The sequence below is a fragment of the Stegostoma tigrinum genome, chromosome 38 (genome assembly GCF_030684315.1).
Source record: "Stegostoma tigrinum isolate sSteTig4 chromosome 38, sSteTig4.hap1, whole genome shotgun sequence".
NCBI classification, from domain to species: Eukaryota; Metazoa; Chordata; class Chondrichthyes; order Orectolobiformes; family Stegostomatidae; genus Stegostoma; species Stegostoma tigrinum.
In genome coordinates, this window is record NC_081391.1 from 20458473 (window position 1) to 20484516 (window position 26044).

The 26044-nt window shown below is 43.4% G+C and overlaps 3 protein-coding genes across 3 annotated transcripts; all 3 read right to left on the reverse strand.

Annotated features, from left to right (window-relative positions):
* Positions 1-5649: 5649 nt before the first annotated feature.
* LOC132206426 (ferritin heavy chain, oocyte isoform-like) lies at positions 5650-8080 on the reverse strand. Its single transcript, XM_059640552.1, has 4 exons — positions 7976-8080; positions 6748-6894; positions 6018-6143; positions 5650-5796 (listed from the first exon to the last, which is right to left on the reverse strand). The coding sequence occupies exons 1-4, from the start codon at positions 8075-8077 to the stop codon at positions 5650-5652; spliced, it is 522 nt and encodes a 173-aa protein (XP_059496535.1). The 5' UTR covers positions 8078-8080.
* Positions 8081-12429: 4349 nt separating this feature from the next.
* LOC132205973 (ferritin, middle subunit-like) lies at positions 12430-14831 on the reverse strand. Its single transcript, XM_048521586.1, has 4 exons — positions 14727-14831; positions 13167-13313; positions 12878-13003; positions 12430-12576 (listed from the first exon to the last, which is right to left on the reverse strand). The coding sequence occupies exons 1-4, from the start codon at positions 14829-14831 to the stop codon at positions 12430-12432; spliced, it is 525 nt and encodes a 174-aa protein (XP_048377543.1).
* A 3310-nt stretch (positions 14832-18141) lies between these two features.
* Positions 18142-20989, reverse strand: LOC132206421 (ferritin, middle subunit-like). Its single transcript, XM_059640539.1, has 4 exons — positions 20888-20989; positions 19922-20068; positions 19609-19734; positions 18142-18288 (listed from the first exon to the last, which is right to left on the reverse strand). The coding sequence occupies exons 1-4, from the start codon at positions 20987-20989 to the stop codon at positions 18142-18144; spliced, it is 522 nt and encodes a 173-aa protein (XP_059496522.1).
* Between the last annotated feature and the right edge of the window lie 5055 nt (positions 20990-26044).

A 26044-nucleotide genomic window follows, 5' to 3' on the forward strand; every position in this document is an offset into this window, starting at 1 on the left:
AAATGAAACTGAGACAAGTGGACAGAAATGTATTGAAACTAGTGACGAGATATAAAAACACTGAACAAAGAAATTAATTCAATGTCAGTCCTGATCTCAAAGGGGTTTGAACACCTCTGGGTGGAGGTTTCTTTATGAAATTGTCAAGTTCTGGTTCAACCATCTCTGGAGATCTCATCTTCGGCAGGTTGGGCCTGAAGATGGTGCAGCCGATAATTTCCAGAATCAACTCAGAGATAAAGAGCTGGTTAAATGATGATGGCAGCTTGCCCGAGTCCCTCAGTATGGAAGGTAAAGAGATGGCGGTAATTGAAAGTTTTAAGACCATTAATGGATTTGACAGGGTAGATTATGAGGAATTGTTTCATCTCAATGGGTCATCTAGGACGTAGGGTCTGGAATGGAAATAGAATCTTCAAATTAGTGCTAAACTGTCCAGGATAATGTCAGAAACAGCTTCTTCACAGAAGGGATAGTGGATAGTGGACACACGCGCGCACACACACACACACGTGGGGTGTCAGTTGAAGACTTCAAAATTAGGATCATTTGATTTTTATTGGGTAAGATTTGATGTTGGCAATCACTTTCTAATTTCAACACAAAAAAATGCAAGAAATGCATTTTGGTCGAAGAAACATGGAGACATGAAGAGATAATACAGGTTCAATGGAACAACGTCAAGGTGAGTACAGGAGCAGGGAGCCCTCAGGATTTAAAACTACAATTCCCTGAAGGTGGCCAGGCAAGATGAAACAGTCATGAAGAATGCTTATAGGAACCTTGTGTTTTTAAGGAGAGCCCAAGAGTATAAAAGCAAAGAAGTAATGCTACACCACTACACACCATTGGTCAGACCGCATTAGAGTATTGTGTTCAATTCTGGGCACTGTTTGTAAGGGAGGGCATTAAAGCCCTGGACACAGTGCAAAGGAGATTTGCTGGAATGATACCAGGAAAGATTTTAAAAATTGGCCTTATCTCCTTGGAGCAGAGAAGATTAAAAGATGACCTGATTGAAATGTTCAAAATTCTGAACCATTTTGATACAGCCTTTCCAGCCTGCTCTGGCATCCCACATGATCATGGGTAATCCCTTAACTCAGTACCATCTTCACACTCTCTCTCCATACCCTTTGATCCCCATAGCCCTATCAGCTACATCTAACTCTTCAAAACCTTCAGTCTTTTGACCTCAACTGTTTCCTGTCCCAGACAATACAACAGACTCCCCACTGTCTGGCTGAAGACATTTCTCCTCATCTCAATCCCAAACAGACTACTCTATATCCTTAGACAGTGACCCTTGGTTCTGGGCGCATTGGTCATCAGAAACATCCTTCCTGTCTTTGTCCTGTTTGTTTCTGTTACAAATTTCTAGGAACTACCACCAATCTCCGACCTTTCTCTCCAATATCCCAGCAGAAACTGATTCTCCTTCATTGAGCACCTCCTGCAGTTGATCACAACAAGCTTAGTTTAAAAAGAAAGGCTTTAGTCGTCAGTGATGATGCTTAATCTCAAACATTACATTATCACTTCCAACATTCTGCAAGTCAATTGGACATTTCAAAACTGATTTGTTGAGCTGTGTTAGTTCGCAATATGATGTGATGTGGAACCCAGGCAAAGATATTAAAAGAAGAGAGAGACTTTCACTGATCCAGTTGAATGGGGGAACAGACTTGAGAGGCTAAGTGCTCTCATTATCACAGAATAATAATCTCAACCTGACTGTTGCCCAAATCTCTGATTGACTCTGGGTCTCAGCACATTGCCCCACACCCCCTCTCCTTGTTCATTGGTGCCTGGGTTCTTGCAGATTCCTGATTGACAATCTCTGACAACCAATCATTGTTAGTGATGACATTTCCTGGTTGGGTGAAGGATGTTTTCCAGGAGTATAAATACAAGAGCTTGTGGTAGGGAGACTTAGTTCTAGAGTTGTTCAAGTGATTGTGAGCAGCAATAGTGAAGATGCCCTCCCAAGTGTGGCAGAACCATCACAAGGCCTGTGAGGATGTTGTTAACAAGCAGATCACCCTGGTGCTTTCTTTCTCCCATGTTTACCTCTCCATGGTGACAGTGGTGTTCTCTGGATTTATTTCAGATTTCAAGCTGTGGCCTCAATGTATTGTGGGTGCAGGATCTCTCTGCATCATTCAATTCATATTTTAGAATCTTCTGTGGCCTTTCCCTGACCTTGACAAGTTAATAATCTTTTAATGGTTTGATCTTGATGTATGAACTGGGAATTCTGTGCGTGTTTTTCTGTACAATGTAATTAGATTTATTCTATTGAATAGTGTTAATCAGTCTAGAGATATTATGTCTGACCTCTAGAGCGTATGTGACCCTGGACCTCCATCCCAGAGGGAGGAACACTATCACAATCCTGAGTTCTATTTGCTGTCAATACTTCACTAATAAACTCTGCAAGTTCACTCCAGAGCTGAGAATCCTGTTCTGTGTTGGAAGGTTTCCTTGCTGAAGCTGAGCCATTTTCCCTACCCATATGGCCTTGTGGAATGATGAGGTTTTATTTTAATGTGTAATATTTGGTGTCAAGTATGAAATATTCATGACCCAACTTGTAGGAAGATGATCCTTTCCCTTCCCTCCTGCTTCACAAGGCATGAAACTCAACCTCAACATATTCTGGTGTGGTTTTTGTTGTGATTTACAAGGGAGGCTTTCCCTTCCAGAACCTGCAGGCCTGACTGAAGAAGCATTTCAAGTAGAGAAGGATCTTTAACAACAAACCCCAATGGATTTCCCTGTTTACAATCCTTTCACTTTTGACTGGGAAGATGTTGCCCTGTGTCACTTTGAGTTCTCATGTCACTGTTCTTTGAAGGAATGGGAACAGCTAAGAAACTGACGGCATTCCGGAAAGTGGGTGCATGCTCCTCTTGTAGGACATCAAGATTGGGTTTAATGAAATGGCATTTTGACCTGAAGAAGACTTTTTTAAGCCCTGAATATTATAGCATTTTAATGCTTTGGATATAATCTCTTAGCAGTTGTGCTATCTCCTCATGAGATGGAGGTCTCGTTGCTTTTTTTCACTGGTTTCTTGCACTTTAAGTGATGTGTCTCGTCTCTTGCCATCCACTCCCACGCTGCCGTTTCAGAAGCCTGACCATGGCAACGGTCTGGAGGCAATGCAGGGAGCTCAGCAGATGGAGAAGGATGTGAACCAGAGTGTGCTGGATCTGCACAATCTCTCCTCTGACCACACAGACCCTCATGTGAGTTCCTCACTTTCTCTCCAAGAAGCTTCCTGGCCTTTCACTGCTAAATTCAGCAAGTAGGGCTGATGGCCTTGAGAGCAACAAACTACCAGGATGATTTTCAAATTACAGGAAAGATGAATGTTTCCAACCTGAAAGTGATCTGTTTGTGTACTCTTGGGGGGGGAAGGGGGAATACAATTGTCTCATAACTGCCTCCTGCAGACTGTTAAATCTACAACAGTCTAAATGAATCACCAGAGTGCCCCTCTCCTTCAACATGGCGGTGATTTGTTAAATCTGAATTGAGGGTTACTTCCAAATGTCTTCAATGGACTCAACTAACTTGTTTTGTCTTCCAGCTGTGAATTCCTGGAGAGGCACTACTTGGATGAGCAAGTGAAGATGATCAAGAAGCTGGGGGATGACATCACCAACCTGAAGAGACTGGGAGCCCCTCAGAAGGGCAAAGGAGAGTATCTGTTTGACAGGCTCAGCCTGAGCTTGAATGGGGATTCAACAACTCCATTTGTTGTACACTGGTGTTCTAGTGAATGACTTTTTTTTGCGCACTCTGCACAAAATGAAAACATTGCCCACGTATCTGACTACACTTAGTTGTCTGTTTATTAAATCCCTGAGGCTTTTTGCTCTCTGCATTGAATCAATGCTTGCCGTGGCAATTTTTGTTCAGTTTCTGAATCCAGAGTCATAAGAATATTTTAAATGAGTAATTGTTGTGGAAATCAAACTGTTAAGCTTTTGGCTTTTAAGCAGTGCTCATGGTGACAGTTCTGTATGAGCAGGCCTCAGTCAATAGCTTCGCCAAAATTGCTCCATTCTAACTGTTAGCCACTTAACTGGTGCCCTGTCCCTAGCAATGCTCCAACTTTCCTAAAAGCTGGGATCAAACACAATACAAACGTCTAGAGTCAGGGGGGCAGGTGGCACTCTGCATGTGTTGATACACCAGTTAAATGTTTGAGTCTGGTGACTCCTCAACTGAAGTCTATCCACAGGTGCTGCCGGACCTCACTTTTGCTGGTAACTTTCACTTAACTTGATGAGCAGAATTCAAGCATTAAAAAAATACTTTGTTCGTAGAAAAGGAACAACAATGGCAACTGGCATGTGCATTGCATTTTTTTGGGCGTGTTTCTTTGAAGAAGTAACACACCACTGTTCTGGTTTCCCAAGCTAAGGAACTGGATTTTCTTACAAGTCTCCACTGTAAGAGACTGAGTGAGGAATCTGCTCTCTCCTGTAACAGTGTCTCCTATCCTCAATGCCCACCTTGTAGGAACAAATCTGGCATAGTTCCTGTTCTTGCTCCAGCAATCAACTGCTGTGGACAGCGGGTGCAATTAAAGCTACATTTGCAGACAACAGGATCCAGTAGACTCTGGTTCACCTTCTTCCCTCTCTCTCTCTGCAGAGTTCCCTTCTTTTCTATCTGCAGCATTCCCTGCATTGCGTCCAGGCTTCTGGCAGCGGGGTTGCAGAAGAGAGAAGAGACACTTCACTTAATTTGCTGAAAGGACTGCTGAGAGTTGGCTTACATTTTTCTAACCCTTTCAGGGAAGGAAAGCAGTTGGCCGACAGCTGACTCACCACCCACACAGCAATGCAGCTGGCTATTTACTGTCAATCTTTGAGTAAGGAAGAGGTACGGTATAGTGCCAGTGTAGCAGCAGAAGAGGGACTTTTCCACATATCAGACAGAAGCAGGCATAGCCCCTCTTACTGTGGACACCCCAGTACCTCTATGCTTGTATCCCTGCCACTCCCTCATCCACTCTGTACTCCCCATTAACCCCAGCCCTGTTCCCTGCAACTGTAGGAACAGCTACACCTAACCACCACCCACCCATGTCTCCATTCAAAACAAACAAACCTTCAACATCAGACGGCGATAACCTGTACATGTTCCAAGTCGGTCTATTGTATCAGCTGCACACAATGTGGCCTCTGCTACATGAGGGAGACAGTTTTTCAAGAGCATCTGTGCTCAAAGCGCAACAAAAAAAAAACCAAGGTTTTCCAATTAGAAAATGTTTTAACTGCCCCCACCACCACCCCCATACAGGTCCTGAAAAATTGTTTGTCAGTACAACACTGTTTACTAGCCAGAAAAACTGAACACTTGTGGGATTTCCACTAAATCGATTGCCTCCTGAATTCCTACAGACGCAAGAGGAGCAAACTACTGGGGCAGGCATTGAATTAAAGGTTAATCAGAAGTAACAGAAAAGGATTTAATGATCAGGTGTCAAACAGCAATACCAAGAGCCAGAAGCAGCTGTGAAATTATGCAAAGTACTCAGTTCCATGGTGAACACTATTTTAATTTGCTCAGAGCACAACCAAGTTACTAGCATTATGTCACCATGTACAACATACACATTATTGACCCCATTCAGCTGAGTGTGAGCCTGTCAAACAGGTACTCTCCCGTGCCATTGGCAGGGGCTCCCAGTCTCTTCAGGTTGGTGATGTGATCTCCCAGCTTCTTGATCATCTTCACTTGCTCATCCAAGTAGTGCCTCTCCAGGAAGTCACACAGCTGGAAGAGAAAATTAATCCAGAGGATCAAAAAGGTGTCAGAAAGTGACCTCCCATGACAGATGTGACCATCACCACCATGTGGAGGTCCACTTAGGTGATGCCTTTGAAAGGTTTTAACAGCCGGCAGGAGGCTGGGAGAAGGTAATTAGATTTTTAACCCAGAGAGTGCACAAACACACCACTTTCTTCTAAGGAAGAGAAAAAAGTTTACAAACTCACATGAGGGTCAGTGTGGCCAGAGGAGAGTTTGTGCAGATCCAGCAGACTCTGGTTCACATCCTTCTCCATCTGCAGAGCTCTCTGCATTGCTTCCAGACCATTGCCCCACTCATCCTGCTCTGGCTTCTGGAGGCAGGGAAGCAGGAACAGAAAGCACAGCTCAGCAGACTGCGTCATTAGTCTACATCTGATCAGTTAGTTATCCCTTGTCATTGTAGTGGAGGTACTACAAACCAATGTTAATTTGGTAAAGACTCCTAGATTTTGTACTGAGGGAATAAGAAATTTTCCAAACACATTTTACTGTGAATTTAGATTCACAGAATTCACATGCAAAGAATGGGTACCGATGGAAGTAATTCCTGGCTTTCCCATTGCAGTGATTGGAATGATCACAAGTTATCAGAAACATCTCCTAGATTCAGAAAGGCTGGACACTGCTACTTTCCACACCTGCAAAAATTCCCTGTCATACCTTTCGTTACCTCACCTTGTCTAAAGGAGAGTCATTCACAATGAGATCTACTCACTATTCTGGTTCATTTCAATTGCCTTCTGCTGAAGAGTCACAAGGGCAAAGTATTTCCTTTTGCCTAAAGAGGAATCCTATTTTGGGGAACACCCTCCCCTTCACTCAGTATTTGTTTAATCCTGAAGCTAAATAGATGGAGATACCAGTCAATTGTAGCTGCTCACAACAAGCTGCAAACAGAAGGCTTCAGAATCCAACCTTGATGTCCTGCAGGAGGACTCGACCTCCACGTTTATTCTGGAATGCCATCAGTTTCTCAGCGTGTTCCCGTTCCTCATGGGACTGCTCCTTGAAGAACTCAGCAAAGTGACGCAGGGCAACATCATCCCGGTCAAAGTACGAGAACTGTGGGAAGAGAGGCCATAAAGGGAAATGTCTGAAATACATCAATGCCACTCCTCAGATACTAACCCAGTCACCATCTTGACTCCACATTTAAGTGGACAAAACTAGAGAGAGCCAGGAAGTCATCTTCCATGGATTATAACCCATATAACAAATACTTAGCCAGACTTCTGGAAATAAAGGACAAAAGCCAAATGCAATCCCTCACCTGGGTTTTGGCAAGATGGTGCCAGAGAGTGTGGCATGGTGCACAATGAAGGGGACAGCTGTCTATAACCATGAGATATCCCTGTTCTGCAGGTGATAAAACACTATTGTTCACAAGGTGGAGACCAGTTAGTTAGACCCCTGTCCAACTGAATGAAGTGCTATGAATAAAGCATTCATTAACACAGCCAGAAATCTCAGTCAGCAGCCTCATTATCAACATCACCCACCTGAATAACCCCAGTGTCCTACCATCTACTCCACACAGAATTCCAACTGCTTTGTTGTACAAGAGTTCATATTTAAAGTGTGAAAGTGTGCCACTTTTCATAGCTCACAAAACACACTGGAAGAAGTGTCAGTGGACCCAAAATTTGACCGGATTTCTTCCAACATTCCTTGCAGATCTGTGGAACTTTTCTAGCTATTCTTGTTGCTGTTTGATTTCCAGCAGTTGCTGTTTTTAGTTAAGGGAACTTTAGATCTTGAACATAAGCCAGTCTGGCAAATGGGGCCAGGTTCAAACAAAAGGATACATTTGTGTCCTACCAGGGAAGGTTTTCTGAAGAAAAGGGATATAACCAAGTTAAATTTATCAGCAAAACCAGCTCAACCCTCCAGAGTTCAATGAAAACAATCACCAAGGGCTACACTGTCCCGAGATGGACAACTGGGGATCCACACCCAGGAGCCAGTTGTATATTAAGACAGTGTTCAAAACCTGAACAGAGAGTCAGTGTTAGGACTTGCACGAGATTGCATCAGGGGAAGGGCCACAGAAAATAATACATGTTACAGCTAATTCATTAACCCAGCGTAAAAACCAAACAGGTCAACACTATCATAGCACAGGCTTCAATTCCACAAAGCTCACCATGGAGAGGTAAACATAGGAGGAATAGAGCTCCAGGTTGATCTGCTTGTTAACAGCATCCTCACAGTCCTTGTGGTAGTTCTGACACACTTGGGAAACCATCTTCACTATTCCTGCTCACAAGCACCAAGAAAACTCTAGAACTAAGTCTCTCTCTCCCACAGGCTCTTGTATTTATAGTCCTGGGACCATCCTGCAGTCACACAGAGAGAGGCAGAACTGATGATGACTGACAGTTGCTGCTGGCCAATCAGGAACCACCCCTGCATACAGGCACCAATGAGAGAGAGGGGGAGGGTGTGTTAAGCAGAGCTGATCAGAGGTGGAGATGAGAGCCAGGTCTGGATGGTTATTCTGTGATTGGAACAGCAGGAGGCCATTCGGCATCTCAAACCTTCTGCACCACTCAATCAGGTCGTGTGTTATTTGGTTCTTTTCTGAAAGAAGTAAATATGGTTTGAGAAAAGATTGCTCGTTTTGTTTTTAAATTATGGTGGTTGTGATCAACTGCACAAGGGACTCATTGAGGAAGGGGAGTGTCAGTTTCTCAGCCTGTTGTGCTGGGATTTGGGAAAGAAAGGTGGGAAATTGGCTCGGGGTCATCAAAAATTGTCACAGTGTCAGCTGTGGAAAAGACAGGACGGATGTTCCTGATGATGGAAAAGTTCAGGACCAGGGGTCGCAGCCTAAGGACACATTTAGGACTGAGATGAGGAGAAATCTCTTCACCGAGAGAGTGGGTGTCCTGTGGAATTCTCTGCCACAGAAAACATTTGAGGCCAAAACTTTGAATGTTTTCCAGGAGCAGTTGGGTGTAGCTTTGAGGGCTGAAGGGATCAAAGAGTATGGAGAGAGAGTGGGAAGATGGGACTGAGTTAGGGGATCAGCCACAATCATATGGAATGGCAGAGCAGGCTGGAGAGGGCGGAATGGCCTACTCCAACAATTTTTTTTCTGTGATTCTACATTTGTACAACCAGTGCAGCCAGGGTATTGTGATGCAGGGGTAATGTCCGTAGCAGTGGACCAGGAAGCCTTGGTCCAAGTCCATACCAGATCCAGAGATTTTGTAACATCTCTACAGGCAGATTTAGAAAACAACCAGAACAGGTGCAGGCACAAAGGATCGAATGGCCTCCTGCTGTGCCACAACAATTCTCCGATTCTGTGATGGGTTAGTACCTGAGCAGCATCTCCCTGCCTCCAGCTCCTGCCTGTGGATTGTCACCTCGCAGTGATGGAGAGCCTCGAGTGTTCTGTTGGTTCTGAGAGTGGTACCTGAAGAGGATTTCACCTCCTGGCAGGGCCAACCAGGACGGTACGGTCAAGGGGAGGGTCCTGGTAAAGTGCAATGCAAAACAAGTCCCCACCGGCCATCCAGGTGGAAGATAGGCGAGTGCTATCGTTGGCTGTGACGGTGGGTGAAGGCCAGCAGTGGGGGAGATCCCCAGTCAACATTTCTTTGCCACTGGTACTGGGTCTACCTTGTGTAAAGGACGATGTCTCTGCTGATGTGTAACAGCTTTCCCACATTACAGGTGCCCACTGAGAGGAGTGCAAAACCCCTCCCCAAACTCTCAGAATTTCCTGGGTGGATAGATTTTTAATGCTGGGATGCCATTCGGCCCATCGTGTCTGTATTAATTTCTGAACGAGCTACCAACCTAGTCCCACTCTCCTGCCCGATGTCTGTAGCCCTCTAAGTTCATCACTTACAAGTATATATCCAACTTTTTCCTTTGAAATTAGCCATGGAATCCACCTCCATCACTCTCCCAGGCAGCACCTTCCAAGTCCGAACAAGTTTGAGTAAAGGTGAGTCTCCGCATCTCACTCTGATCTCCCCTACTGGCAAATTGTGGCCCCTCATCACTGATATGTTAACTGCTTAAATCAGAATATCCTCCTTTCCTCTGACAAAATGTTTCATAATTTTGGTCTCTTCAATCAGGAGATCTCTTAATCATCTCTACTGCAAGGAGAACAATCCCAATTTCTTTAATCTTTCTGTGTATCTAAAATTCCTCATTCCTGTTATCATTCTCATGAATTGCCTTTGAACTCTGTCCTCAGCTTTAATGTCTTTCCCTCAATAATGTGCCCAGAATGGAACACAATACTGCGAATGTGGTCTAACCAATGATTTGTGGTGGTAGACACAGGCACGATTGTGTCTTTTCAGATGTATCTGGACAGGTACATGGATGGACAGGGAGCAAAGGGATACAGACCCTTAGAAAATAGATGCCAGGTTTTAGACAGAGGATCTCAATCGGTGCAGGCTTGGAGGGCCGAGGGGCCTGTTCCTGTGCTGTAATTTTCTTTGTTCTTCTTTATAGAGGTGTAGCCTCAATTCCTTACTTTTATACTCTGTGCCTCTGTTCGAAAAGGCAACTTTCCGATAAGCCACCTTCATAGCAGCTTCACCTGGCCTGACCACTTTCAGATAAGCGCATGCTTAAAACCCAAAAGTCCCTCTGCTCCTGTACTCCTCCCAGATTTGTAACATCAAATCTGTTTTGTCTTTATGTTTCTTTTCCAAAAATGCATTGTAACCATTCAGAAGAAACAGTTCCTCTCTCTCCCTACCCTGTCAAAATCCATGAATCCTCAAAATTTCAATTACAGCCATCCCTTATCCTTCTACACAGGGAGACTTAGACAAACTGTTGTCAATTAACCTGCTCTGTCCAGGTGCATTCCAGAAATTCTGTGCATAGCCATCTTTGGTTCCAATCTGCAAGAACTGAACACACCAGCTGGGAAATTGCCAATCTCTGGTTCAAAAACAACCTCCGTCCAGAGGTATTTGAACCCCTTGGAGATCAGGTCTAACATCAGATTAGATAATGTGCTGACTTGCTTTTGCCCATTTGGTGTAGACAGATCCACAATGTTCCTAGTGAGGGAATTCCTATCCACCAACACTGGAAGAATGTGGTTATGTTTCCAACTCAGGATGGCAAGTAGCTTGGTCTAGAACTTACAGGGCGGGGGTGGTGTTCCCATGTATCTTCTGCCCTTGTCATATAGGGAAGGAGTTGGGGTTTTGGGAGGTGTTGACTAAGGAGCTTTGTAAATTTCTACAGCATTTGTTAGTCGATATTTATTGCATTCCCAGCATGTCAGTGGTGGAAGGAGCAAATGTTTGTGGATATTGTACCCAACAATCAGCTGGAGCCTGTCAAGATTCTTGAGAACTACTCATTATCCTGATTTTGTCTGGCATCTTCCTCCTGTCCATGTGTGGATAAGGTCATTATTTCTATTCCCCTACCAATCCCTATTGAGGAAACCAATGCTGGGAGCATCTGTCTTCAAACTAAAGCCAAACATGTCTGTTCACCAAACAGAAACAAGGCAATTCTGCTTGAAGTTCACACTGCACAATTGGAAATGCCCCTTCTGGCAAGGTGATTAATAAAACAAGTTCCTACTACCATATGACTCAGAACACCTGGTTTAACTGGGATGATACTCAACACTCCAGTATTCCATTTGTACTCCTCCCTTGATATGGAGAGGTTTTACTTGGGAAGTGTGTCATTCACATATCTGTACCACAGATTTCATTTCATTCAATTTCAGCTAAAGGTTGTAAGTGCAGGTTTCAGAAGCGGTAGGGCAGCCTGAGTTGAGTTATTTTTTGCCCTGTTAGAAACAGGTCAAAATTAGTCTCACCCACCTCAAGCAAGAAAGTTTGCTGCTAGAGAAACAATTCCTTACTTGGGCAACAACTATATAACCATCAAGTATTGCTTATCCAGAAGTAGTCATATAGCATCTTGCAGGTATGATAATAACCTTCATATTCCTGTAGGGACAGTTTTAACTGATCTACTGGAGACAGTAGAAGTTAACCATGAACTAGAAATCCAGGACAAGCAGCATCTGTGGAGATAAAAGCTCATTTCAGCTCCAGAGACCATTCAGAATGGATTGCCAAGTGCTACCAGACCTGTTGGGCTTCTCCCAGGAATTTGTTTCTCTTTTTCCAGCATCCATAGTTCCTTTGAATCCTTGAAGAGGAAAACATTAGTAGGGACAGTGCACCAGTTAGATGATTGACATTTAGACAGTGGACTGTTCTATTTGTGTACTAGAGGCTGTTCCTAATCATTGCATTCAGCACAAGGCTGAATGCCATCAACTGCATGATTATTGCTTCCAAGTCAAAATGCTGAAGCAGTTGTGGAAATTCCACAAGAATTACTTGAAAAATCCCTATGGACAGTGGATTCCAAAAATCAGCAAGTCACATGGGCAGTTCTTGCCTCAAGATACAGGCTGAAAGCTTAAGAACCAAGTAGAATAAAGTGTTATACAGCGAGAACATGCAAGAGATATGAAATTACACAAAGTATTCACCATGGAACTGAATACAAGTTTAATTCTGTTCAGAGAACAACTTAAGCCATTCACTAGAATGATGTCACCACAAAGTTTGGCCCCTCTCAGCTGAGGGTGAGCCTGTCAAACAGGTACTCTCCCGTGCCATTGTCAGGGGCTCCCAGTCTCTTCAGGTTGGTGATGTGATCTCCCAGCTTCTTGATCATCCTCACTTGCTCATCCAAGTAGTGCCTCTCCAGGAAGTCACACAGCTGGAGAAAGCAAAGTCAAAATTAGTCTACCAGATCAAAATGCCATTTCAAAAAGTGATCCTTCGTTTCAGATGTCACTAGAGGGAGAAGTACCCAGGTGATGCAGTTAGTTTTAGTGACTGCATGAGGTTGTTGAGAGAGATCTTATTTCTGTTAGTGTGCAGAGAAAGATCATTTGCTTCCAAGGTTTTGAAATAAATTTATCCTTCCTGCAATTCTTGGTAATGTATTGCTGTAAAAGAGGGGTGTCTGCCTTGCTTTCAAACTAGCAAGAAAACTTCTGAAGAGCTTAGAAACTCACATGAGGGTCCATGTGGCCAGAGGCGAGTTTGTGCAGATCCAGCAGACTCTGGTTCACATCCTTCTCCATCTGCAGAGCTCTCTGCATTGCCTCCAGACCATTGCCCCACTCATCCTGCTCTGGCTTCTGGAGGACAGGGAGGATAGAGGCAGACACTTAAGTCAGTTTATCCATTAAAAAAGTGAATTCATGTGGCATATAATGTTAGCAGACCAAAAGAATTAATTGCTTCAAATCCATATCTAGCACTATTACTGCGAGTCTTGCAAGACAGACACTAAGCCCCAACCTTGATGTCCTGCAGGAGGACCTGGCCTCCACGTTTATTCTGGAATGCCATCAGTTTGTCAGCATGTTCCTGCTCCTCACGGGACTGCTCCTTGAAGAATTCAGCACAGTGATGCAGGGCAACATCAACCCGGTCAAAGAAAGAGAACTGTGGGAGACAGAAAACATCACCATTGCTGCTGACAAGTCTCTTATCTAGTTGAAGGAGAAGTGCCACCCTTTTAACTCATGGCAAAAGCCTCAGAGTCATTGCAGCACACAGCCTATGCTGGCTAAATCCACCAGCCCCCCGCCCCTCACCAAAACCAAACTACTCCTACTTCACAGTTTGGCCCTATGTCCTTCTAAGCTTTCTATTCATTTGCTTGTTCAAATGCCTTCAAGATGTTTAGCTGTACTTTGATCTGTTGCTTCCTTTGGCAGCTCAGTCCCATACAAACCTCCCTCAAAAGAAGGAGTGGTCCCTCAGGCCCCTTATACATCTTTACCCTGACGTTAATCATATGGGCCCCTAGTTTTGAACTCACTTGGGCCATTCACCCTGTCCATGCCACCTATGATGTTACAAACTTCTACAAGTTCACCCCCACAATCTCCAGTGAAGGTCACAGCCCATCCTTGATTGCAAACCCTCCAGTCCTGGCAACATCCTGACCCTTGTCCAAAGGAGTCATTCCTATAATTGTGCAACTGTAACTGGACACAATACTCCAGAAGGAGCTTCCTGTACAAGTTCAGTATGTCATCCCCAACTACTTTAGTCAAGGTCAAGCAATAAGGTTAGCAGGCTAAGCAACTGCATAGCCAGAGAGTAACAATTGCCAGTGTTAGAGTCCAAGATAACAGTGGTGCTGGAGGAACAGAGGCCAGGCAGCAGGAGAGCAGGAAAACTGACAAGTCATGTCAAAACACCTCATCAGAAAAGCATGCCCCCAAATCTCATGTCATTTACCTTCAAGCAAGTCTACCATTCCAAGCCTATAGGTTAAAGTTCCCCCTTGGGAACTTGGAGTGAAACAAAGTGATTGTCTCCTTACAAGAGAGTTCAATAACATTTTTAAATTTTTGGTGTTAAAGAGAAACATCTCATTGGCCATTACCCATATGACAAAAGATTTAACTTCAGCAAAGACACTTTCCAACAGAAGGCAACTCCCAGCACTGAATTCAGTTTGGGACAAGTAAATTAGTACAGACTTTGCAGCCATTCAGGCTCAGGGTAGCAGACATACTCCTAGCTCTGGGAGACAACAGCCCAGTTGTGCCTCACAAGCTGTCAGGGTAGGTCAGTATCTCACCAGGTTGAGAAAGATTGTCGTCTATTCAAGGCAGTGAATCCTAATACATTAAGGAGGCAAGTAACTTTTAGACCACACATCAACAAAGCATTGAGAATTTGAGGGATCAAACTGTCCAAGAAAGTATTCACTGCTCCAAGTAAGGGAGGGGGCTACACCAGAACATTACACATGAGTCAAACAAGGCTAAGAAATCATACCCCCTCAATACAACATGATTGCAGCTTTAAATCTGAAATAAACCCAGAGAACACTAGGCTCACCATGGAGAGGTAAACATAGGAGGAATAGAGCTCCAGGTTGATCTGCTTGTTAACAGCATCCTCACAGTCCTTGTGGTAGTTCTGAGACACTTGGGAGGCCATCATCAATATTGCTGCTCACTATCACCTAGACAACTCTAAAACTAAGCTACACTATGACAAACTCTTGTATTTATATTCCTGGGACATCCCATTCTCAGCCAGCGATGACATCACTAACAATGATTGACAATCTCTGGCAGCAAATCAGGAATCTCCAAGAGCCCAGGCACCAATCAGCAAAGGAGAGGGGGTGTGGTGCAATGTGCTGAGACCCAGAGTCAACCAGAGATTTGGGCAACAGTCAGGTTCAGATTATTATTCTGTGATAATGAGACCATTCAGCCTCTCAAGCCTGTTCCCCCATTCAACTATATCAGTGCGAGTCTGTGTCTTCATTTAATATCTTTGCCTGGGTTCCACATCACATCATATTCTGAACTAACACAGCTCAACAAATCAGTTTTGAAATGTCCAATTGACTTGCAGAATGTTGGGAGTGATAATATAATGTTTGAGAAAAAAAAGCATCATCAGTGATTACCATAGCTTTGATGTGGAGATTATTCCCCCTTTTCCAGGATTACTTCGCCACAGGAAACAGTACATTGTCTAACGGCACGATTAGATCCATTAATAATCCAAAGTACCTGGATAATATTCGTTCTTGAGTCTTCCACACTCTTGCAAGGACAAGGCTAGTTGATGTAAACTGTATTCATAACGTAACCAGCTTGGGGCTGAGAAAATGCTGGTGAATCTGTGCTAAGGTCCCTCAAATAACCCTGTCAGAGCTCAGCACAGCGCTCCAAATGTGCTCTGATGCCACGTCTATGCTGTTGTATTACAACCCATGCTGTTTTGTTGCCCAGCCGGCTTGGGGGGAAACTGAGCACGTTCTGGCCTTTTTAATTCGGCTTTCATATCTGCCCACTGCCACACGGTTATTACGGTGCTGATGGTGACCATTCAGCCCATCGTATCCACCACCAACTCGCTGAGCGTTTCACCTCTTGCCATTCTCCTGCACTGTCCCTGTAATCTCCATGTTATTCCCTTTCAGATATCAGTCCTATTCCCTTTTGAATGCGTGAATTGAACCTGCCTCCAACACACTCTCGGACTATACATTTCACACCCTATCCACTCGCTGTGTTGGAAGGTTTTTATTTTCGCAGATCACTTCAGCTTCTTTTGCCAATTTTAAACCTGTGCCTTCTTGCACCTGACCCTTTCACAAATGGGAACATCGTGCCCCTGTTTGTTCTGTCTGGATCCCTCATGAAATTGAGTCGTTTGTTCTCCAGACAGAATAATCGCAGTTTCTCCAGTCTATCCTCACACCTGAAATTCGGTGTTCATGGCACTATGTGTTTTATTAACACCTCTCTTAATCAGTCCTTCCACCTTCAATGACTGAATGCAAATGCACCATCCAAGATCACTCACACCTGCACCCTCTTTAGGGTTGCACCTTTTATGTTACATTGTCTCTTTATCTTGTTCCCACATTTTTTCTGCATTGAACTTCATCTGTCACTTGCGTGCCGATTCCACCAACTTGCCTATGTCCTTTTGAAGTTCTGCACCATGGTCCTCACACTAAGTTTCTTATCATGTACAAATTTTGAAATTGCGTCCTTTACTCCAAGGTCTAAGTCATTAGATTTCTTTAGAAAAAGCATGGCTCCCACCCTGGAACCTGTGGAACAAACTACAAACCATCCCCACGGTCCAAAGAACATCCATTAGCCATGAACTTTTATTTTGAGTCACTTGGGCAAGTCCAATTCCACATCAGCTTTAACATTGTGGAAAAGCCTGTCGTGTGGCACTGCATCAAATGTTTTTTGTAATTCCACATAGACCACACTAACAGCAACCCTCTTGGTTACCTTATCACAAAAACTCCTGGGAGTTAGGTAAATGTGATTTTTCTTTTTGGGATCCATGCCTGATCTCCTCAAATGATTTACATTTTTCCGTGTGACTGTTATGCGATTTTCTACTCCCATCTACAGTACTTACGATCACCCACCCCACAGCAGATTCACAAAAGTGGATTGGACTGTACTCTTTCACTTATTCCGTTTAGAAACTGAATGGAAAGCTGATGCTGCGGGACTCTGCACCCAGAAGTTGTAGCCTGTTCTGAGTTCACAACTTATTGCCCCCTTTCTCGTCAAAAGCTGAACCTTTTCCCCTCAAGCAGATTTAAAAGCTTTTCTCCTCCCCCCATTATCTGGAAAACTTGTAAATATTACTGAAATTGGGTTTCTAATTGAGTAAACTCAACGCTCCACTCTCAGAGCTTCGCAACATTGGAAATGAACAAGTTTGTAAATTGGACCTCTCCTCCTGAGTATAACCCATTCCACATTCCCCTGCTGCGGCTCCCTGCTGGGAGCATTGTTTCAAAAATAAAGGAAATTGGAAAAAGCGCCCTGCACAGGACAAGCTGGCCTATGAATCAACAAAGTTTGGACGAAGGCGAGCAGGAAGGAAGTAGAACACGAGGGCAAAATGCCTTGCCCCCAACTCCACTTCCTTTGTGGTTCTCACGTTAAGTCTTACTCCCAGGAAATCTGCAAACTGCAAATAGAACCTTGTTTTCTTCTCTTCTGAAAGTTTCATCTGGAACCCAGACCTTATATCCTGATGTCTAAGAAATGCTTTCAGTGCTATTTGACACATAGTGCACCTAGAAAGTGTACAGGTGGATGAATGGGGATCTAAGTGATTGATGGCTTGTAATTGTTAAATAAAAACCAAGAGCACCCTTCAGCTGTGTTGGAAGGACGACACGAAAGGACAAAAAGGAAGGGTAGTGTCGAAAGTCTTCTGGAGAAAAAAGGTGATAACATGCTACAGATTAAATGGTGCACAGCTACAGGATTGATGTCACACTAGGTTTTTTATGAAAACAGTGAATGCTTCACAGAGAATCCCTTTGGAGGAAAATTAATTCAAAATTTCATGAAGCATTGAAATATTATATACATATAGAAACAATAATAACTATTGTGGGCAGATATTGAAGTGAATAGAATTTATACTGTATCAGAGACAATAGGAACTACAGATGCTGGAGAATCCAGGATAACAAGGTGTGAAGCTGGATGAACACAGCAGGCCAAGCAGCATCTTAGGAGCAAGAAAGCTGACATTTCGGGCCTATATTGAAGTCTATACTGTATATATTTTCCAGTTAGGTTTGTGGTTATCCAATAGTCAGATCAGATAGGTAATCATACAGAGAGATATGAAAGCCAGTTCCACAAATATTTTACTTCTAGGCAGAATGAGAGATTGGATAAGTCACAAAGTTCACCAGAACGAGGTCTGTGTATTGGAACAGTTTGTTCTAAAATTCTCATCAGCTCAGGGAGAGCTTGTCAAACAGGTACTCTCCCATGCCATTCTCAGGCCATCCCAGTCTCTTCAGGTTGGTGATGTGATCTCCCAGCTTCTTGATTATCTTCACTTGCTCATCCACGTAGTGCCTCTCCAGGAAGTCACACAGCTGGAGAAAGAAAGCAACACGTTTGAAAATATTGAGGAGAATCTACACAAGAAAATTTAAAGAACCTTCCCTCAACTAATTCTGGGCAGCAACAACATGGATAGGCATTTCTAGTCCAACAGGATTGAAATTCACCAAGAAGCAAACCACTAATTTTACTTTTGTATCACAAATTCAGATGTCAAAAAAAATGTAGAAGAAAAACACATACAACTGATCTAATACTGAATGTTGTGTGTGTAAAGCCACCTTCAGTTTTGTGTTTGTTTCAAATCTGTGAGCATTCCCTCCTGCGCTGCCATCCCAAAGTTCCCCAAAGGCTTCAGCTCCATGAAATAATCACTTGCCCTTGGGGATGGGGGGGGGGGGGGGGAGGAGGAGGAATTGATTGAAGCAAATTTTAATTCATGTCCTAAAGCCACAACCTCACACCCAGTGATGCGGGCCTTGGTTTCAGAATATGCAGGAGGAGCACATTCTCCATTTCTGTCTGAACAGCTCTACACATGAGGCTTCCAATTGGTTTTGTTCAGGATCAGCATAAAAGAGCTAAGCTAAAAAGCAAAGCAAACATTCCCTTCACAGTTCAGCAAGCTGGCTTCTTCCTTATCAGCAAGAAAATTTGCTTTACATGGGGTCTAAAGTCTGAAGAGATTGTAAACTCAGACAACAGAGAGTGCATGGTGTTAGGGTCGGACATTAACAAGAGAGAAATAGTCATCTATCATTATTTAGCCAGAGCAGAGATAAGGGGAACATTCAGGATGGCAACTTAGCTGTCATGTGACCCTGGGGGCAGATGGATAGCTAAGGGAAATGTTCAAGCCTGCACTCAGCACAGAATGGAAAAGAGACCTCACTAAAAGACAGGATTCTATGGGGCTTTACAGGGCCCAAGTGGAACTTACATTTCTCCCTGAGAGAGAGCCTATGATCTGAAGGCATGATCTCAGGTAAGGGCTTAGACAGGAAACCTCTTGGGAGTGAAGCTGTGGAATTCTAGGCTGCAGAGGGCTGTTGAGGATGGTCACATTAACAATAAAAAACCCACTAAAGGAATCAAGATTTAGGTGGATAAGGCTGGAAAGTAAAGTTGATGATTCAGGTCAGCCATGATTGGGGATGCCAGAACAAACCTGCTGGGCTGAGTGGCCCACTTCTTCCTTCTAGTTGATGTGAAGGAGCATTCTCAGGTAAAAGATGTTGGTGTAAAGGCTGAAAAGCTACATCAGGGAAATACAAATCTTGATATTAACATTCAAACCCAGTCATTTTGATCCAACTTCAATCACATGTTTTAAACTAGAATGAAGAACTCACATGAGGGTCCATGTGGCCAGAGGCGAGTTTGTGCAGATCCAGCAGACTCTGGTTCACATCCTTCTCCATCTGCAGAGCTCTCTGCATTGCCTCCAGACCATTGCCCCACTCATCCTGCTCTGACTTCTAATGGAAGAGAAAGGGGGTCATTTTCTTAGAGTGAACATTCAATCCAGTGGAAGTGTAAGAGAAAGGCAGGCTAACAGGGCATCAGTATAGAATTGCCATCAGCCAACAAAGTTAAATTACTTCAAATCCATATGGAGCGGAGTTACTTCTAATCTAGTAGAATAAAAATTGAATTAAACCCAACCTTGATGTCCTGCAGGAGGACTCGACCTCCACGTTTATTCTGGAATGCCATCAGTTTCTCAGCATGTTCCCGTTCCTCAAGGGACTGCTCCTTGAAGAACTCAGCAAAGTGACGCAGGGCAACATCATCCCGGTTAAAGCAAGAGGACTGTGGGAAGAAGAGTTAAACAATTCTTATTATCTTTAACTGCTATTCGGTTTCAGACATGGAAAGAAAACAGATGTGTCAAGATCCTGTACCATTCTAAAGTTGCTGATGGGCAGTTAGGAAGCTCTTCAGAGTCAAACAGAAAGTTGACTTTGAGATGCACTTTTTAACAGAAATTGTTAGAATATGCTTCCCCTTGTCCTGCTGATGGGGAATTGCTTGAACTTCCATTCCTGTTAATAGTGGGACTCGCTTCAAGTGAAGAAACATCTCGGAGTCACTGAATGATCTTACTGTCATAAACTGACCAGTTTCCTCCAGTACAGTGGCAATTGATACTGAGTCCAAACTACTTGAGTTCTTGTCTTATAAATTTAAAAAAAATCACACCAGTCACAGTAAACTCACATTGCTATTGAATGGCATGTATTCCTTGAGCAAAGCTCTTCAGAATCTTCAAAAGTACATTGACAGCTAGAGGTAAAGAATATAAATGAAGACACGTTCACCATTGCACCAGCTACAGTCACCCTATTAACGACCATTCCCTTAAACAATAGTTGAGCGACCTTTGTGTTGTTGAGTAACCTTTGTGTTGTTGATTTGTTACAATAACTGGGCAGAGTAGCCCAGCATTAAACCCCCATAGAAAACAGCTACTGTAAGGAACAGCCCATTGACTCTGTAATAACTTCCACACAAAGTCCTTCACTACTCAAAAGTGTTGCTGTCCCAGCAATCAAGTGAGCTAAAGCCCTTTTATTAATCGTGAGATACTCCAATTTCTCCAAATACACTGGCAAGGAATACAAGGCTCACCATGGAGTGGTAAGTATAGGAGGAATAGAGCTCCAGGTTGATCTGCTTGTTAACAGCAGCCTCACAGTCCTTGTGGTAGTTCTGACACACTTGGGAGGCCATCTTCACTATTCCTGCTCACTATCACCTGGACAAGTCTTCAACTGAGCCTCACCAGCACAAGCTTGTATTTATATTCCTGGGAACATCCTGCACCAAGTCAGGGAGGAGGCATCACCAATGATTGACAATGCCAGCTAACCAATCAAATCATCCGTGCACCAATGATCTTAGAAAAAGGAATTTGGTCGGGGCAATGACAGAACAAGATGTTTGGAGGAAATTCATTCTAATGAGGTCCCTGCGTCAGATTCATACAGCTTGTGCAAATCCCTAAATTGCCATTGTTTGAGTAGATAAGAATGGCCTTTTTCTTTATGTTACAGCTTGAAGTTTGCCCAGGACAATATCTGGTTTCGAAAAGGTTTCAGTCCTGAAACAAATGATTGTGCTCCTGAGGAGCATTTTTTGCCATAGGCACAGCAGACAGGGTGATGGATGTTCATATCAGGACCTACTGTTCGTGTGACACGCCAAAGCAGGCAGGAGACAGATGCCACCAATAGACACAGTCAATCCACACAAACAGAACTGGTAACTGGGGAGTGATACTTGTTTTGGTGAAACAAAAGTGATTTAAAGATGCAACGAACATCCAGCGGTCACACTGCTTTGTCCAAACTGAGGTATCATGGTTACTCAAGGGCCACCCCATTGGTCATCAGAGAGACCAAGACAGCAGCTAATAGGCAAGGCAGCTAAACTGTGTGCAAGTATTTCAAAAGGGAAAAATGGATCACCTTGCCACAACTATTCACCATGTTAAATGTTACTTGTCATTGTCTACTTAACCCACTTGATAGTGGAGATTTTGTGCAAACTCAGAAAAACACAATGTAGCTTTGTATAGTTTATTGCCAGTTGGTACATTTCACAATAGAGATCACATCTTATCTATTTTTAGAAGCAGAAAACTCAGCTTGTCTAGATATCTCCCATTTATACAAAAAAAACCCCAGAAGTTTGCTCCCTGCAGTTCAGTCACTCTCCCCCAGGGTGAGCCTGTCAAACAGGTACTCTCCCGTGCCATTGTCAGGGGCTCCCAGTCTCTTCAGGTTGGTGATGTGATCTCCCAGCTTCTTGATCATCTTCACTTGCTCATCCAGGTAGTGCCTCTCCAGGAAGTCACACAGCTGGAAAGCAAAGAAGGGAACTGGTTAAAGCCAACAAGATACAGTTTCCTCAAAAGCTTGGATTCCCATCAGTATGGACATCAAACCGTTGAGTGACATCATGGAGGTTGCCAAAAGCATTCTAGAAAGTGCTCACATTTGGGAAACGTGAGAATTTGAGACAGGGTACACAATGTTGATTGAGATAGAGGCCAGAAAGGGCCAAGTGTCTCATCAGAAGTGTGGAGCTGGATGAACACAACAGGCCAAGCAGCATCTCAGGAGCACAAAAGCTGACGTTTTGTGTTTAGACCCTTCATCCTCTCTGAAGAAGAGTCTAGGCCCGAAACGTCAGCTTTTGTGCTCCTGAGATACGGCTTGGCCTGTTGTGTTCATCCAGCTTCACACTTTTGTTATCTTGGATTCTCCAGCATCTGCAGTTCCCATTATCACCAAGTGTCTTATCCATGTTTTTGGCCAAAAATCCAGATTTAAAACACACCAAATACTCACATGAGGGTCCACATGTGGAGAGGCGAGTTTGTGCAGACCCAGCAGACTCTGGTTCACATCCTTCTGCATCTGCAGAGCTCTCTGCATTGCCTCCAGACCATTGCCCCACTCACCCTGCTCTGGCTTCTGGAGGGAGGGAAGAAGCAGATGTTGCAATAAATTGGAAAATCCACAAAGGGAAGAGGATACAAGAATGAAACAGCATTCAACACTAGTCACTGCATTATTCCAATTGTTCCAAAACATTTAGTGCCACAAGTTGCCATAAAGCTGGATATGTATAGTTAACCCCAACCTTGATGTCCTGCAGGAGGACTCAGCCTCCACATTTATTCTGGAATGCCAACAGTTTCTCAGCATGTTCTCACTCCTCATGGGACAGCTCCTTGAAGAACTCAAAGTGATGCAGGGCAACATTATCCTCGTCAAAGAGAGAGAACTGTAAACAGACAAGTCATTGCTTCTATTTGAAGATGTCAACTTTCTCAGAAGGGCTTTTTCAATTTTAGAGGCTCTAGTTCCTAGAAGGGAAACACTTCCCTTAAGTCACTAAAAATCTCCACTGAACAGATCAACATCCTTTCCTTCTGCAGTAGAAGGGAAAGGAATAGATTACCTTCATACTCATGGGGTCATGAATATTATTTCATACTTGAATCCAATTATTAATCATTATCCTCATTGTTCCTCCCAGCATATAGATAAGGGAGAAAGATTCCACCTCAGTGAGGAAACCTGCCAACACAGGGCAGTATTCTCAGCACCTAATTTAATTCAATCAATCGAGAATGTTAACTAACAAGGCATTGGCACCAATGAGGGCTAAGGGTAGTGGTTGTGTCCCTACCTCTGGAATAGGAGGCCCAACTCCCAAGCGACTTGCTTAAGAGGCAGGTCATATTATCTCTTGACAGGTTGATTAAGATTTATTCAAGGTAGCAAAACCTGTTACATTGAGGAAGCAAACTATTCAGGTGACACATCAAGGACACCAGACAACAGTTTCAGTAAAATTTTTATAAACTAAAAAGTTAAAAAACTATTCATTTCTCTCACGAACAGAATGGCTACACAAGCACATTCTTGAACATGAATTGACCAAAGCAGAAAAATCCCACCTCCTTAACATAATGTAGCCAACAGTTTTAATTCCAAAACAAATCCACTAGGCTCGCTATGGAGAGGTAAACATAGGAGGAATAGAGCTCCAGGTTGATCTGCTTGTTAACAGCATCCTCACAGTCCTTGTGATAGTTCTGACACGCTTGGGAAACCATCTTCACTATTCCTGCTCACTACCACCTGGGCAATTGTAGAACTAAAGCTCTGCCCCAAGTTCTTGTATTTATACTCCTGGGACATTGCACATGCCGACAGGGATGACATCACGAATGATGATTGACAATTCCGGACAGCCAGTCAGGAATCTCCAAGAATCCAGCCACCAACAAACAAGGTAAAGGGGACTGTTGGGGAAAAGTGCTGAAAGACAGAGCCAATCAGAGATTTGGAATACGGACAGTTACAGATCATTATTCTGTGATAAGGGGTCAAGTGGTGAGCAGTCAATGAGAGGATAACGAACTTGTGAGGCCTTGTAATTTTTTTTTAAAGTTGGAACAATAGAAGCAACCTGGATGGGTGTGGCCAGATCTCACAGATTGGGAATTCCAGTCTTGCCGAGTTTTTAGATTCAGCTTGAAGCAGTTGCTGTTGGAGTCTCAACAGGATTGAAGGCTGCAGTTAATGGCTCCTGGCTTCTACATTCACTGAGCTATCACATCATGGTTTATGTCTCTCTGCTGCTGCTGAATTGTATGTGAGACAATCTATCTCTGTCTTTGCCTTTTTCGCTGGCTGTGTTTACGGGTTGTTAATATATTGGAACAATTAATTAGAAGTAGTCACTGTATCTATTGTTCTGTTGAAATTTTGCAATAGGGTTAAGCTGTTCTAATTTACTTTGTTATATTTTAGCTATAGTGTTTGAATAAATTCTGATTTGCTTACTGTTGAGCAGTCTGACTAATGAAGTTGCATCTCGAACACAGCACTTTAACATTTGCCTTTATAATAAGAAAAGAGCTAGGTTCGAGGCTACTTTAAAATAATTTGAGGGGGTCTGGTCTATAACACTAAGTCATGAATTCACTTTTTAAAAAAACGTGGCTCCCAACACTGGAACCTGTGGAACTCCACTACAAACCTCCCCCCATTCCCAAGAACATCCATTAGCCGTTTCCTTCTGTTTCCAGTCACTCAGCCAACCCCATATCTATGTCACGCTCGTGCCTTTTATTGCAGGAGCTTTAACATTGTTCATAAGTTTGTTGCGGCTTTGCATCAAATGCCTTTTGATTGTCCACGTAGGCCACACTGACAGCAATCCTCTTGCTTACATCTTCAAAAAAAAACTCCTGCCGGTCAGTTAAATGTGATTTTCCTGTAGGAGATACATGCCGAATCTCCTCAAATGATCTGCATTTGCCCGTGTGACCATGAGGCAATTTTCAGCTGCTATCTCCGGTACTTACTGTCACACACCGCACAGTATCATTGACAGAAGTGGGTAAGACTCTACTCTTTTATCTATTCATTTAGAAACCAAATGAAAGCCTGATGCTGCTGGACAGCGTGACTAGACTTTGTAGCTGAATCTCAGAGTTCATAATTATTGCCCCTATTAATTCTCAAATTCAAAACTATTTCTCAAACAGATTTAAAAGATTTCCCCCAGGTCAACCTGGATTGCCATTTCCAAGTAAAACCTGTATATGTTGCTGATGTTGGCTTTGTTCAAATAGAAGCCAACATTCCGCTCTCAGAGCTTCACAACTTTGGAGCGGAATGAGTTTGTAACTAAGACCTCTCCTCCTGAGCATAATCTATTCCACATTCCCATTCCATGGTTCCCTGCTAAGAACTCTGTTTTAAAGTATTTAAGAAAGTGACCTGCAGATGAAAACAGATGAAAAAGCTGCTATGAATCAAGGTGGAGGGTGATGGGTGATAGGTGATAGGGAGGAAGGATGCGGAATGTCGAATGAGAGGAAAATGCTTTGAACCCAACTCCACTTTGCTATTCACGCAGCAAGTCTTACTGCTGAGAAATTCAAAAAAAAACTGCAGCCAGGGCCTAGTTTGCCTTTCTGCAAATTGAGTCCGGAAGGGGTCTCAGCCTCTCAGCGTGATGCCCTAATGATTGTTAGTTGAGCCTTTTTGGTGTTATTTGATATGTTCTCATGGTGCCCTGGGTGGTATAGGAGTGGATGGATGATGAACAACAATTGATAGCATGCAATTGTCAATCCAAAACAAGCGCACTCTTTAGCAAGAAGGACAAGACAGGCAATAGAAAAAAGGGAAGCGGGGTAGTGTCTAAATTCTTCTGGAGAAGAAAGTGGATAACATGTCATGGAGTAAGTGGCACACA

What these genes read in the sequence shown, in the direction of transcription:
- LOC132206426 (XM_059640552.1), bottom strand. Translation starts at nt 8,077, where the DNA reads ATGGTTTCCCAAGTGTGTCAGAACTACCACAAGGACTGTGAGGATGCT. An exon ending in CCTATGTTTACCTCTCCATG is followed by an intron (nt 6,895 to 7,975) that starts GTGAGCTTTGTG and finishes CTCTTCCCACAG; the next exon opens with TTCTCGTACTTTGACCGGGA. An exon ending in TCCTCCTGCAGGACATCAAG is followed by an intron (nt 6,144 to 6,747) that starts GTTGGATTCTGA and finishes CCCTGCCTCCAG; the next exon opens with AAGCCAGAGCAGGATGAGTG.
- LOC132205973 (XM_048521586.1), bottom strand. Translation starts at nt 14,831, where the DNA reads ATGATGGCCTCCCAAGTGTCTCAGAACTACCACAAGGACTGTGAGGAT. An exon ending in CCTATGTTTACCTCTCCATG is followed by an intron (nt 13,314 to 14,726) that starts GTGAGCCTAGTG and finishes TGTCTCCCACAG; the next exon opens with TTCTCTTTCTTTGACCGGGT. An exon ending in CTGGCCACATGGACCCTCAT is followed by an intron (nt 12,577 to 12,877) that starts GTGAGTTTCTAA and finishes TGCTTTCTCCAG; the next exon opens with CTGTGTGACTTCCTGGAGAG.
- LOC132206421 (XM_059640539.1), bottom strand. Translation starts at nt 20,989, where the DNA reads ATGGCCTCCCAAGTGTGTCAGAACTACCACAAGGACTGTGAGGCTGCT. An exon ending in CCTATACTTACCACTCCATG is followed by an intron (nt 20,069 to 20,887) that starts GTGAGCCTTGTA and finishes TTCTTCCCACAG; the next exon opens with TCCTCTTGCTTTAACCGGGA. An exon ending in CTGGCCACATGGACCCTCAT is followed by an intron (nt 18,289 to 19,608) that starts GTGAGTTCTTCA and finishes TTCTTTCTCCAG; the next exon opens with CTGTGTGACTTCCTGGAGAG.